This window comes from Piliocolobus tephrosceles, chromosome 6, assembly GCF_002776525.5.
Source record: "Piliocolobus tephrosceles isolate RC106 chromosome 6, ASM277652v3, whole genome shotgun sequence".
Classification (NCBI taxonomy): Eukaryota; Metazoa; Chordata; class Mammalia; order Primates; family Cercopithecidae; genus Piliocolobus; species Piliocolobus tephrosceles.
This window is the reverse complement of record NC_045439.1, coordinates 30,825,151-30,839,763: the sequence shown is the minus strand read 5'-3', so window position 1 is coordinate 30,839,763 and position 14,613 is coordinate 30,825,151. Positions and strand designations below refer to the sequence as shown.

The 14,613-nt window shown below is 40.2% G+C and overlaps 1 protein-coding gene across 11 annotated transcripts in view; it reads left to right on the top strand.

Annotated features, from left to right (window-relative positions):
* The window catches only part of TTLL5 (tubulin tyrosine ligase like 5), a 301,096-nt gene that overhangs the window by 29,538 nt on the left and 256,945 nt on the right, over window positions 1–14,613 (top strand). For all 11 annotated transcript variants that reach the window (XM_023184491.2, XM_023184480.2, XM_023184475.2 and 8 more), the window contains exons 7-9: window positions 5,618–5,700; window positions 13,412–13,481; window positions 14,024–14,108. In XM_023184491.2, coding sequence (XP_023040259.2) covers window positions 5,618–5,700; window positions 13,412–13,481; window positions 14,024–14,108 — 238 coding nt within the window. The remainder of the gene's footprint in view (window positions 1–5,617; window positions 5,701–13,411; window positions 13,482–14,023; window positions 14,109–14,613) is intronic.

Below are 14,613 nucleotides of genomic sequence, written 5' to 3'. Positions count from 1 at the left end.
AGGCACTCTTTTAATTGGCACCTCTACTCTGGTAGTATTATAGATGAGGCGACTAAGGTACAGTTTGGTTAAGAAACTTTCCGTGAGTTATGCAGTTTGCAAATGATAGAGTTAGGGTTCAAACTGGCAGTTTGGCTTCCGAGGCCATGCTCTTCATCACTGTGCTTCATTGCTAATGGCACTGGGCAGCGTGCATGCAGTGACCATTCCCCAGTAGCACCAGTGTGAGAGAAGTCACTTCTCCCATGAGGAACATCAGGTGAGACGCACAGAGAGGACAGTTTTCCTCCCAAGAAGTCCAAGAAAGAGACTATTTCGGTTTTATGGATAGACGAAGTAGCATGGGGAAAAGAGAGAGTTATCTCTAGACTTCCTGACTTTTGATTCTTTAAACCTGTTAGGCTTGCCAGTCTCTCTGGGTCACCTAGTGAGTTGTTCCATCTTTTGGCAGAGGAGACCAGCAGTTCATCAGGAACGCCTGCTTCACCATTTACCTAATAGCATTTGTTGCTCTGGCTGGGACTATTGGTTGGCGATTCATTGTCTGCCCACAGATGGCTCTGCAGTGGGTCACATAGAGCTCTGATTGAATGAATGAACTTCGAGCTTCAATGCACTCAAAGCTGCAAATCTGTAGTTAAGAAAATTTTTGCTATGTGACTTTAGCCAAGTTACTCCGACTTCTGTGGGCCTTAATGTCCGCATCTATAAAATAGGAGTATTGCTGGTGCTGATCTTATAATGTTGTCAAGATATTTAAGTAGGTTAGTATGTGGAAAGCACTTGGGATGGTGCCTGATAGGGGTGGCTTGATAAATGTTTAATACTATTTCCTATTTCCGGCTATGTTTGTATTATTAGTGGTAGTTATGTTTACTAACTATATTAATACTACTATGTTTTTACTATGTTTTACTATTTTACTTTTAGTATGTTATGTTTACTAACTAAAGTTGTAGTTATGTTATTAATAACTACTATTAATTAGTATTAGTTAAAATAATACTAATTAATAGTATTATGTTCTGGCCCTCCAGTGCTTGAGTGTGGGCAATGGAAAATTTTTTTGGAAGGAAAGGGACACCATAAACAGACTGGCCTTTAGAAAAATAACTATGTGAAATGAGTCAGCAGAAGCAGAGAAAAGAAAATGGTGGTCTCTTTGAAGGTTACTGCAGTGATGTGGATAAAATGGATAGGTATGAGTAGAGTGCGAGAACAAACATTACTGCCTGTGTATGGGAAGTGAGGCAGGGATCAAAGAGGCATCCTAAGGTTTGAGTATGAGAAGCTAGGAAGACCATTGGGTTTTTAACCAGGGAATGTAACCAGGAAGGCAAAGGAGGAGCTGTTAAAGGGGAAGAGGAATGTTACGTTTTGGACAAGGGATGGATTTGGATTTCGATGGGGCATCCAGGTAGTGTGCTTTATAGGCAGTTGTAAGAGCAGCTTTGAGTTCTGGCCAGAGATGTAGTTTCTGGAAGCTGCAGGTATGGAGATGGATGTGATTACTAAGGGAGAGAAAAAAAGAAGCAGCACACAGAGAATCAGAGAGGAAAGGGAGATTGAAGAGGAACAAGGGAATGAGGTCTCAGAGGAGGCAGGAGAGGGTTAAATCAAGAACCTAAGTAGAAGGATGAGCATTAGAAAGAGAAGTGGGCATGTATCTCCTGAAAGAGGAGAAGGAATAAGGCTAAGTTGATGACCCAGATAACATTTTAGATGAAGAGGAAAGCAGGTAAATAGGTTTGTGTTACAAATTCCTAGCCTTCTTGGTGAACAGGTTGATGAGGTCTTGTGCCAGGAGTGAGGGGCCTAGCAATGGGTGGGTGTCTAAAAAGGCAGAAGACGGTTGGAATAGCCCCTGCAGGGCCTTTGAAAGAGACCTGATAAGGATTGGACATGAGGATTGCCTAAAAACACTAGAGACAACAGCCAAGGTGGTCTCATGAATTTATAGCTTTCTGTTCTAATAAAAGAAAACCTGTAAAGATATAGCCTAGAGACCAATCACTGTCTCCAGAGATGTGAAAGCCTGGGTACTCCCCAAACTATTCTCAGTAATTTGAGTGTAGGGGTTGGAATACATGGTACACTGGTCTATCTAGGCTCCTGGTGCCATCACTGCCAGTTACAGTATTTAGTAGAATAGAATTAGAGGTCTGTGACCCTGAAGGCACTGACTAAAGATCTTTTGCCAACTCTAGCCATTCCCGTCAAGGGGACGGCTTTCTAAGCAGAAGGAAGAAAGAAGCAACAAAGAAGAAGATGGGGTGATACCAGTCCCCTCCCCTCCTCACCTTCCCTCCCCTTCCTCCCCAGGTTCTTGTTTTCTCACCCAGGCTGTAGTGCAGTCATAGCTCACTGTCTCCTCAAATTCCTGGGCTCACGTAATCTGCCCACCTCAGCCTTAGAAGTAGCTGGGACCACAGCCACACACCACCATGCCTGGCTAATTTTTTTATTTTCCATAGAAACAGTCTTGCTATGTTGGCCAGCCTGGTCTCGAACTCCTGGCCTCAAGGGATCCTCCTGCCCCAGCCTCCCAAAGTGCTGGGATTACAGTTGTGAGTGAGCCTGTTAATAACTAGCCTGGTCGTTTTCTTAGACATTTCTGTAGAACCTTGTACTTCCTTTTTATAACTCTCATTGTCTGTAATTACTTGTTCAATGTCTGTTTTCTCGGCTAGTCTAATCTTCATGACGGTAGAGACTATATTTTTTATCACTATGCGCCCTACACCTAGCAAACTGATAGACACAGATTAGATACTTAGAGGTATTGAATGAGTGACGTTTGGAAACTTGTTATTTTTTGTTTTGTTTTAATATTAATAGCTTCTTGCTCAGGCATTCTGTTCAGTCTGCTCAGTATCTGGGGAAAATAGCAAAGTGAAAAAAAACGCATAAACTGAATACACATACATATATTCAGTGGCCTCACTTTATGGAAATGTATTTTTTTGTCATATATAACTATAAATATGTCTTCTATAGCAGGACTTCAAAATTATATAAATTATGCTTTTTGAAAGGTAATATATTCCCATGGTACAAAAGAAATTCCAAAACAATCATCAGTGAAAAGTCTCTTTTCTACTCTTGTTCCTCAGTCACCCGTTTTCCTCCCCAGAGATGATCAGTGTTACTAGTTTTCTACATGCTCTCTAGAGATATTCTTTGCATTTACTAGCAAATAACTTGTATGCGTATATAAACAGATGGGCATATATAACATACATTGCCCTGCACTGTCTGCTTTTTTCATTTGACGGGCTATCTTCAAGATCATTCCATATCACTTCATTAATAACATTCTTATTTTGTGTGTCTGCTTAATATTCCATTGTGTAGATTCGATATCTACAAACTATATCCCTTGAGTGAAATTGGTCTTCTGCCAGTTTTTGTGTGTCCCACAAGCTAAGGACCGTTTTTAAATGGTTGGAAAGAAATCAAAAGAAGAATAAAATTTTGTGGCGTGTAGAAATCATATGAAATTCAGTGTTCATACATAAAATTTTATGTAAACAGCCACACCCCTTTGTTTACATATTGTTTGTGGCTACTTTCAAGCTACAACTGCAGACTTAGATAACTGCCACAGAAACTGCATGGCCTGCAAAGCCTAAAATATTTGTTCTCTGGCTTTTTACAAAAATAGTTTGCTGACCCTTCATACAGATGCATTATAGTGTATTTAATTAATATTTGGCTGTTATAACACAGCATTGAAAATCTTATATATGCAATATTTTACACATGTGTGAGTAGAACTAGAGGATATAGTTCTAGAAGTAGAATTGCTCACAGAGTTTTAAATTCTGTGCGGCACATTAAATTTTTTCTAATTCTGTTAATTCTGCATCAAGGAAAAAGGCAGAGGAAGATGGGGGAGAGTGAACAAAAGATCTCTTTCTTTCCTCCTGCTGAAATGGTTTGTGGCATTGACAAAGTCAAGTTTGTTTGGGAGGCCTTAAAGAGACTGGCTCATGTCAGAGGGAGAGGAAAGAAAAGGAGACTAGTTGCTGGCAAGTCATCTGGGAAAAGGAGCTGAGCCTAGAGAGCTCCTTCTGAAGGCCTGCCTGGTGTAGGCCCAAATGCAGTGTAGAGGGAAGTGTGCAAAACTTCAGGACTCCAGTGTCTGAAAGTCTTGTTCTGATATTAGAGCCCTAGAAAAGGACTTGCCTCTTAATAACTCTAATCAGAGGAACAGAAACTATAGGGAACTTTCTTAGGTTTATACTGTTGTATTCTAGATAAACTGGTAACTGATATCTTGGCGCACAGCAACCTAGGCAATTTGGAAAAAGGAAGTCTTTGTGAGATCTGCTCAGAAACATTTGCATTTGCTTGATTTATTTCCCCACATTACCCTTTCTCTCCTCTTTCATTGAAGAAAAATACCAAAAAAAAAAAAAAAATTCTCTGTTTTTACCTTTCATCCCATCTCTGCTTTGAAACAGTAATGACTGCTGCCACCTGACGTATTTCATCAAAAGTGGAAGAGGCACAGTTGGGACCACTGCTCCCTCTCCAGTCTGGGATGTGAGAATCAGCAGCACTGAGAGCTCTAGCCTGCTTCTCTCCCCTGACTTCTGACACTCCCTAAGTGGAAGACAGAGCTGCTTCTCCTCAGACCACTTGCAAGCCTCTGGGACGCTTAGTGTCAGTTGTCTGCTTTCTCTTTTCATGATCCAAAGGGATTTAAAGTGTAAAGCTGAACCTGGGAAAGGAACAGGACACATGGTACCTTTTAATCCCTTGTAAATGATTGTCCTTTGTCTCCACTGGCACATTGCTTGATTTAAGGTGAATTTTTTTTTTTTTTTTTTTTTTTAATAAGCTCGGAGGAATTATTTAAGGAGAGTAGCTGTATTATAAGATCTAGATTTTGGCTTACATTGACACTGTTTGCCTGAGGTCCTCTATTTAACAGAGGTAGGAATTTCAAGGATTCATGATGATTCTTTGTGACAGTAATAGACTAACATCCAGATGTTTGCCTTATTTTGTTTTCATCTTTTCATTCAAGAAAGAGGGGAGGCTGGGTATAGTGTCTTCTGCCTGTAATTCCAGCGCTTTGGGAGGCTGAGGTGGGAGGATCGCTTGAGGTTAGGATTTCAAGACCAGCTTGGGCAACATAGAACCCCCATCTCTACAAAAAGTTAAAAACAATCAGCTGGGCATGGTGGCCCATGCCTGTAGTCCCATTAACTCAGGAGCCCGAGGTGGGAGGACTGAGCCCCAGAGGTTGAGGCTGCAATAAGCTATGGAAGCACCACTGCACTCCAGCCTGGTCAACAGAGCAAGACCCTGCCTTAAAAAAAAAAAAAAAAAAAAAAAGGAAAGAGGGGAAATGGTGGAAGAAATTATTATGGGGGTGATTTTGCTGTCCTCTTTTCTCCTCCCTCCTTCCCTTCTTCCCTCCTTCTATTTTTATTTTTAAGGCAAGTCCAAAAATATAGGTAATTTTAGTTACTGCCCAACACGTAGAAATTTGTAAGATTTTTGGGTTCCCTGAGTAGATAACCCTTGTTGAAAGTTGATATAATAAACTCAAGTTCATTCTTTTTCTTTGTTTCTTCCATTTTTTATCTCCCAATATTTTGAGCAGATTCATATTCGAAGGACCGGGGACCTTGGATAGTAAAACCAGTGGCATCTTCTAGGGGGCGAGGCGTCTACCTGATCAACAATGTAAGTATGCAGCAGATGGCAAACCTCTTTCCTTACTTGTTCTTTCCTCCTTCACCCTTTGTATTGGTTACTAATATAGTTCCATTTCATTAAGAGCGAGTGTGCTCTTCTTAAATCTGCATTCAGAAGTGAGTTGAGGGTAGGTATGAGTTGACTTGTTGGCCTTACTGGCAGGAATCTTCTGCACCAGCAGTTACTCCATGACTAAAATGACACTTGATCAGATTTTGGGGCAGGGCAACCTGTTGTGTCAGCAGAAAAGAGGTACCTTTTCTGCTTTTAGCATATTGTGATGTTAATTCCTACACACCAAGTATTAATTGGTAGCATATGTGTTTAGCGACTGTTGTGAGCAGAACTGTGGGTTCTGTTCTCAAGGTTATCAAACAAGTGAACCTCAATTTGATATGGCTTCTTTGCTATTGCTGCTGCTTCTCATTTCTCCTCCTTGCTTTCCTCTTTCTGCTCTTCTTCCTCTCATTTCTCCTCTTCTTTTTTCAAAAGCCATCATTATCTTGATTCTTTGCAAAATTCTCATTAAAAGTTTTCTTACATGGAATACATATGCATGGTAAATAAAATCCCTACTGGTCTCACTCCCTAGACTTATAATAGTAGTTAGTAACTTTAGTTGATTTATGTTTCTTTCATTGACATTATATTGTATTTGTTAATTCCCAGTTTGGCATTTATTGCATTTACATCATGTCCCACCCTCCCTTGCACATTTGTTTGATTAGTTTTTATGTTTATGTTTTAAACATTTATAACAGAGTCTCTTCAGTAACTATGATTCAGTTTATTTTATCTGTAAGTTGAGTAAAACATTTAAACTCAGCGGAAACAAACTGTTGAACTCTGGAAGGGGGAAATGTTAGGATAGGTAGCTAGGCATACATGAGCCAGGCATGAGAGGGCCCCCGCCACCACCAAGGAGTGTCAGGTTATCATCAGGTGATGGTCAGGCAATTGTTAAACTGGTTTCTCTAAAATAATAATTGGTAGCAGCATATGCCAGGGAAAGGCAGGCTCCTAACAAATAGAAAACACCTGAAGCTGGTGATTAGCCATTTCACAATAAGATCTCAGGAGTTGGGCAGGTAGGCTCAAGCATCTGCAGTTAGAAGCAAAATGATGGAGTTTAACTGGTATATGACCTTCCTCTAGGAACCCTCGACTGGTAAGGCAAAAACACTTCAAATGAGCACGTGTACAGCTGCAGCCAACACACTGCGCATGAGGCCCCTCTCAAGTGCTGGCAGGCCACTGCACATGCAGACAGCTTACCCCACGGAAAAATCAAGGGAGGAGAGATGCAAAACCCTAGAAGCATGCCAGCGTATAAAACCCCAAGTCTAAGGTCAAACAGGCACTTGGATCTCTCAAGTTGTCTGCTTGGCCCTCTTCCACGTGTACTTTACTTCCTTTCATTCCTGCTCTAAAACTTTTTAATAAATGTTCACTCCTGCTCTAAAACTTGGTCTCTCACTCTGCCTTATGCCCCTCAGACAAATTCTTTCCTGCAAGGAGGCAATAAGTAAGTTGCTGCAGAGCCATATGGATTTGCTGCTGCTGACATATTTTGGGATTCTGAAATTTAACCGGTGTTTAGGCGTGGACCTGCTTTTTATTCTTCCTCCTGGACATTTGGTAGGCACTTTCAGTCTGGAAACTAGTGTTTTTCTTTAAGGAAAGCTATCCTCTTATTTGTCTCTGCTTTAAGAACTCTTTTTTGAGGCATTCTGGATCTTTCCTTCATGTTAACTTTTCTCTCATTTTTAATTATTTTCCCATCTTTATCTTCTAGATCACAGGTTGAGGTTTATCCATTTTATTATTCATTCATCTACTGTATTTTTATATTGGATATCACAGGTTGATTTCCAGAAACTCATATTCTGATTTGCTTTATTTTTATTTACAAATAACAACCTTTTGTTGCATAATGGATGCAATTTGCCTGCCTGTCCTTCTGAGGATACCAATGGAAATTTTTGAAAAGTTCTCTTCTGTCCTTGAATTTTATTAGGATTATCTTTTCCCCTGCTATTGGATTTTCTCAGTTTTGATGATCCTTACGTGTTGGACCATATTTATGAACAAAAGACTAGACTGAATGAAACTGGCAGCTAGTCTGGGTTTCTACCATGGTTGTGTAGGACTCTTTTCCTAATATCTTCTCCCTGGAAGAGGCTGACTGTGAATTTTAGATAAGGGCAAAATGTGTTGACTCTCAGGCTTTGCTTTATGTGGACGTGGTGAGGAGCATGCCCCTTCCACCTTGCCGAAATAGTGTGGGCCATATTGCGAACGTAGAGGAAGATTTTGGTGATTTCCCGCTTGGGCAGAGCTACCTTTCTTTTCCTTTTTGTGTGTATTGGGGATAAAGTAGCCTCAAGTTCCACTCTCCTCTATCAGATTTCTATACCCACACGTCTACTGGCCTCACTGTTCCAAATGCTGTTTGTTAATTATCTGATTCTGATTCCTTGGCTGATCCCTGATCTTCATGTTTGTTGACTACAGGCTTGGAAAATTGCAGGAGCCTCCTTGAGAAGATCACTCTGATCTCTTTTAGACTTTTCTGACTCCTTTTACTTTTTTCTAGCTTTGATATCATTTCATTCTTTTGAAAATATTCTTTCTGTTCTTCCACTGGAACTCTGGAAGGGCAGGGGTAGGTAGATAAGTTGTATGTGGGACCAGAACCCCATCTTAAATTCCCCAGTTGTCTTTTCACATTGAACTGTTTGCCATATGTGTAGAAACTAACTTTCTGAGTGATCTTTCACATTGGAAAGTCCTTAAATTCAGGCTGGACTCAAAACGGTACCGTAAACAATGATGGCCAGACCCTTCATTCCAAATAAATATAGGATCTGGTTTTGGCAGAGCAACTGCTATAGCCCCAGGCATTGGCTGCAACTTCTGTTACCTGGCCTAGGGCACTCTGGAGGCCTTTTACCCTGAGTCTCCTGTGACATAAGGTCATGGTCATATGCCTTGGCTCTGTCTCCTCTTGTCTCTGCTCTGACCTTGGTGATGAAGGCCCCTCTCCAACAACTTTTCCTTCAGCTCTGTGCCAGGAGCTCCAGTGTTGTTTGAATCTCATAGACGGCACTAGTTTGGGTTTGGGTTTTAGCTGCCAAATGGAATTGCTGTTGAAAGTCAGCTATGGTACAAGTTTGCTTTTTATTTTCTTAGACATGAGTCAAAAAGAATAGGATCTATTCCCAGCTCATCTGAGACTTTTGTCTTTTGGAATGCTCTGTTGCCCTAGTGATTTGTTATTTTAAAGCTAGCATCATAAAGGATAGAAAAGTTAAACTTTGCTTGGTGGAGCCGAGAACCCTGCGCCCTAACTCTTCCCTGGATGCTGAATCTCAACAGGGTGACATGTCTTTAGAGAATGTGTTTGGCAGGCTATGTAAGAGCCTTTTTCTCCCTCCCACCTCTCCTTGGGCTGAATCCCTTGAGACCCCCTGCATAGATCAAAGTACTTGGCAGGACCTTTTGCCTTCCCCCTCCCTCTTTGTGAAGCTTTGGAATGAGTCTGATTCTTTTAGGTATTTAGTGGAAGTGCCAGACAGAAGCCTGGGAAGATGCCAGGAGGCATGAGGGGAGCTGGCAACATGCGGACATAATGGGAAAATACTCCTGTTTCACCCCGAAACTGGAATTTTACCACCTTTTACCCAGACCTGCAAACCATGTTGTTAATACTCTTCTCTCTGCTTACACAAAAGGCATAACCATCCCCGCTTTTCCATACCTGGATCCTTTCCCATGGAATATGTGACCCATTAGCCAACTGGATGAAGTAACTCTTTCCAAGGCTGCTGCCTGCTTTCCTTTTAGATTTGAGCAGGAGGGTGAGGAGAGGGAAGGCTGCGGCGAGGGTCTGGGAGCAGAACTAATGTGAGTGAGTGAGGGATTTAGGCAGTGGGGATGGAGTTGGTGTGAGGGCCAAATGGAAATATCTTCCCCTGTCTTCCCACTGGAGTGAGAGGGCCACTTATTAAAACTTCCCTATAGTAGTCATAACCTTTTGGAAACTCTCTGCAAATAGCAACTTTTACCATTACGAGAACGGGATAAAGGACAGCAAAATCATCACTTTTATGTGGCACTGAAAAGAGAAGTGTGGACCACAGATGGAAGCATCTCGCTTGGTTGGCTAATGTGGTCTCATAAGGATGTGCTCTTTAACTCTAGAAATACAGCATAGAAAGGAACAGAGCTGTGTTTGCTCCACTCCTTCAGTAACCATGGCTAAAGGCTGTATTTTCCCAATTTAGTATATTCAGATCAAGGAGGGGAAAGAATGGGTGTTTTCTGATTAAGGTATGAATTTGATTATGAAAGTCAAGTTGAGTCATCCTTGTCTCACACATGATCCATGGTAAATACAATATTGATACATGCTCTGAGACTTGCACGTATTAGGAGAATGTTAGGTCACTCCAGTCCCTCCTATATTTGTGAATATAATTCTGTACTCTCTTGTTTCTGTTTGCTTATATGTTTTTATCTTAGGTTCCTTCTGTTTTTCTCATTTCTTAACAAGTATTTCGGGCGTACCTACTGTGTTGTCACTCCTTAAAAGCTTTTGAGAAATTCTTCTAATTATTATGTATCTCTTAATTTTCATAATACTGCTACTCAGTACTCTGAGTAGAATGGCATGTGGCAGGTCGTGATGAATGCTGTTGAGCTGTGGGACTTTGTAATTAGAACCACATATATTCTGTTAAGTTTGCAGTAATCATAACTAATGTTTATTGAGCCTCCCACTGTCCTTTCTAAACATAATCTCTTTTAATCCATATATGAACCCTATGAGGTAGTTAACATTTCCTTAGTAAGTGGTAGAGTCAAGGTTGTAACTCAGGTCCAGATGATTCCAGCATAGACACTCTTAATCCATACTATTCTCCTTTACAATGACTTAACGGATACCATGAGCTTTAATCTTAAGGTCCAGTTAGAAAGACATGTTTCCAGCCAGGTGCGGTGGCTCACGCCTGTAATCCCAGCACTTTGGGAGGCCAAGGTGGGCACATCACTTGAGGCCAGGAGTTTGAGACCAGCCTGGCCAACGTGGTGAAGCCCTGTCTCTACTAAAAATAAAAAAATTAGCCGGGTGTGGTGGCATGTGCTTGTAATCCCAACTACTGGGGAGGCTGAGGCAGGAGAATTGCTTGAACCTGGGAGGCGGAGGTTGCAGTGAGCCGAAATCACGCCATTGGTCACCAGCCTGGGCCAAGAAGTGAGACACTGTCTCAGAAAAAGAAAGATGTGTTTCCAACTTTCCCAACAATTCAGATTCCTACTTTAGCATACTTTGGGAGGCAGTTTGAGCTTTAAATTGAAATAATTTGAAATGAGTTAACTGGGGATTGATGAAAAGGAAACAGGCCTGAAGGTATCAAAAAGTTTCTCTTAGTTGCTCTTCAGTCTGTAACGCTATGCAAAGAAACTATACCCAAACCTTTCTTTTCTTCTGAGAGCCTACAGTTTAACTCCCAATGCAGATAGAAGTGAGGGATAAAGACAATAGAACACATAGTAAAGTTACCTAAATAATGTAAGGGTTTATGTTACGTGTAACTCAAATGATAAATGTGTATGGTGAGCAAGGGAGGAGAGGAAATGGGCATGGGCATTAGATGTGTCATGGAATGACGACCACTATCAGCATATTCTCTGCTGTGGGGAAAAGTTGGGTGACTAGATATTTATTGTAGCCTATAGGTTCTACTCAGTAGGAAGAAAGCTGTGGTTGTTTGATTATACGTTTACAACATAGCCTGCAGCTGTACAGTGATTGCATCAATTCTCACTGAGAAGATTCAAAATGGAGATAATACGTATGAGAAGCTGATCAAGAAATGTAAGGGAATCAGGAAATGGTATGGGTGATGGAGTTCATTAGGGATGAATCAGTAATGATGTCATTGTGTTCCTGTGATGCGTAGAGATGGGTTGTGAAAGCTGTGTTCTGACTTTGAGATAGCAGCAGTGGGAAATGAGAGGAGTCTCATTCTGACTTCACAGCTGCTCATAGTGATTGTGTATAATGTTATAGGTCACAAAATTATCATATGAGAAACAGTATTATTGAGGGTAGGAAATGCATTATTATGAAGACAAACTTTTGAATTTGGGGGACAATTAAATTTGAGAGCAGAATATTGGGAAGAGGTAAGAATAATGCCTAAAAGCAAAGCCTGTGAGGAAGACTGTCTGGATTCCATTGCTGCTGTATTGCTTATTAGCTCTGTGACTTTGAGCAGGTCCCTAACCCTCTCTGATTCTTTTTTCATCTGTAAGATGTGGATGGTGGTATACCTGCCTCATGGTGTTGGGTGAGGATTAAGTGAAATAATCCTGTGAACAGACTTAGAACAGCACTTGGCACATCCATATGTTTAGTACGTTTGTTAAATTTTGTTTCTGCAAATGTTGATGGTTATTTCTGTTGCCTTTACTGTAGCTATGATCAACCTAATTATTATCATTACCACTTCCCTTTTGGAGCCCTTTTGTCCTACATGGATTGTGACTTCCAGCTTTATCTAATCACACATGAAGGTGTTTTTTCTTTTCTTTTCCCCCAAGATATTTTAATCTTGCTGTTTCCTTAATCTAGAATCCACAATAATTTCCTGCTTTCCACCATGCTAAATATAAACTCTGTTTGCCAGGGGTTCACATCCCTTTGCCAGTGGGGTCCCTCCCTCCTCATTGTTTAACCATGTCTTTCATAATTTCCCAGTTCAGTGTTTTAGCCCCAGGTCTGTGAATCGGCCCACCCTCCTTTCTGCTGGGCTTGATGTACGCCATCTTCCCATGATGGGCTCCTTTCTTCTCCACCATGTACTTCCCAGCCTTCACCATTCATTTCTGCATCTGCTCTTCCGGGACAAGTCTTCCCTGACTGGTCCCACCTGATTGGTCTGCACTTTAACTTTGCAACCTGACATCTTATATTTATAGAAATGCTGCTTTGTGTTCTTTTACATTCTATATTTTGCTGTTCCTCTACCTAAATATTAAACTTTTCAGGGATAGGGATTTACTGAATCTTAAATCTGCCAGGCAGAGATTATATCTGTTATCTTCATCATGGTATCCCAGTGCAGTTTTTCAACAACTATTTTTCATCGAAGAAATCTTTAAAAGATTGTATTCACTCTTTGCATACAGTTGCTTAGCAAATACCCTTAAGTGAATCAATTAAACATCTATCTCATTTTATGGAGGAAATGCTAGGATCCATTGTGGATCTGTAAATTCTCTAAACATCTTAATGAAAGCCTTCATTTAAGAATAGTAGTAGTAGTTTTAAATTTCTATTTTACTTTACAGTAGGGAGAAAGCAAGTTTTTATTTATTTTTAAAGTGGCTCTTATTTTCTTAGCATGTAACTATTTAATATCATGTATATACATATCTTTAAAGCTATTTAGGCTGTATTTATTATGTGAGAGGTACTGTTTAAATTTATTTTTCCTGCTTCATAATTGGATGCCTATAGTGTTATAGAAGTGATATTATATGGCCAACTGAATATATGGGTACCTTGGAGGAAACTTTTAACCAGAATTTTAGTTTTCCATTTCTTTAAAGGTTAAGAACTTTGCTCCCTTATTGTAAATTAGGATTCCTGTGTATTTCTATTCTTTCATTCTTTCTGTTTACTCAATAGCCAAACCAGATTTCCCTGGAAGAGAACATTCTGGTCTCCCGTTACATTAACAACCCCCTGCTCATAGATGGTGAGTTGTGATTAGGCCCTTGACCAAATTGGGCCAGATCTTTGCTAAACTTTTTAAACTTTTCATAGCCTTCTCTAGTAAGTCTTTATTATACTGTTGTGAAATTCTTGACGTATGTGACTCCAGAAAGGCAGCAGGTTCCTTACCTATCTCTCGGGATTTATTTGAAGGTGAAATGAGACAATATAAGAGAAAGTGCTTTATAAGTTATATAGTAATTAATATATGTATGAAAATTATGCAATAATATATATGAAGATGACATATACACATATACATTATATATACATTAGGGTTATATTAATGTATATATACATTATACTTTTTTATTATGTACTATATACATAATACTATGTATATGGTACCATTATATAGTATAATTATTAGTTATCCTCCAAAGTCAAGGTATGTGGGCAGTGTGTGTTTCACGTGGAGAGAAGGAATGTTCTTTCTTTCACGTTTCTTGGTTTCGTTGTTTATTCTGTAACGGGAAATAAATGAACTTAGTTTTTTTGTGTGTGAATACATACTTTTTTTTTTAGATTTCAAGTTTGATGTGCGCCTCTATGTGCTGGTGACTTCCTATGATCCTCTTGTCATCTATCTCTATGAAGAAGGATTGGCTAGGTGAGAAGCTGTTTTGGGGTGTAGGGGTTGGGTGGGTATATTAAGAGTGGACCCATTAACAAGTTTATTAAATCAGATCATGCTATTTTCACTTGTCATTACTGCTTACAGATGCAACCCACCTCCTCACCTGCTGTGCTCTATAACATCAAAGCCACTATGCCTAAAAAGAACTTCAGAAATTAGGCTTATTTGTCTGTAATCTCACTGCATGTCCACCCATAAGGTGCGTAAACATCTGCCCCAGCACTGATCCAGGATCATATGGTATTTTCCTGCAGTGACAATTGTTATGACGCGCCTAGGATATTAAGATAATTTGCCGTTGTTCTTCAGGATAGATGTAGAAAGAAAAATAAAATCCTACCTTTATTTGTCTATTATATGCCAGGCATTTATTTTCATCCTCGCAACAACCTTTTAGTTAATGCGTTTTTGCAGTTGAGGAAACAGATTTAGAGATGGGAGAAGTGGGATGGGGATTTCACCTCATGGATCTGACTCC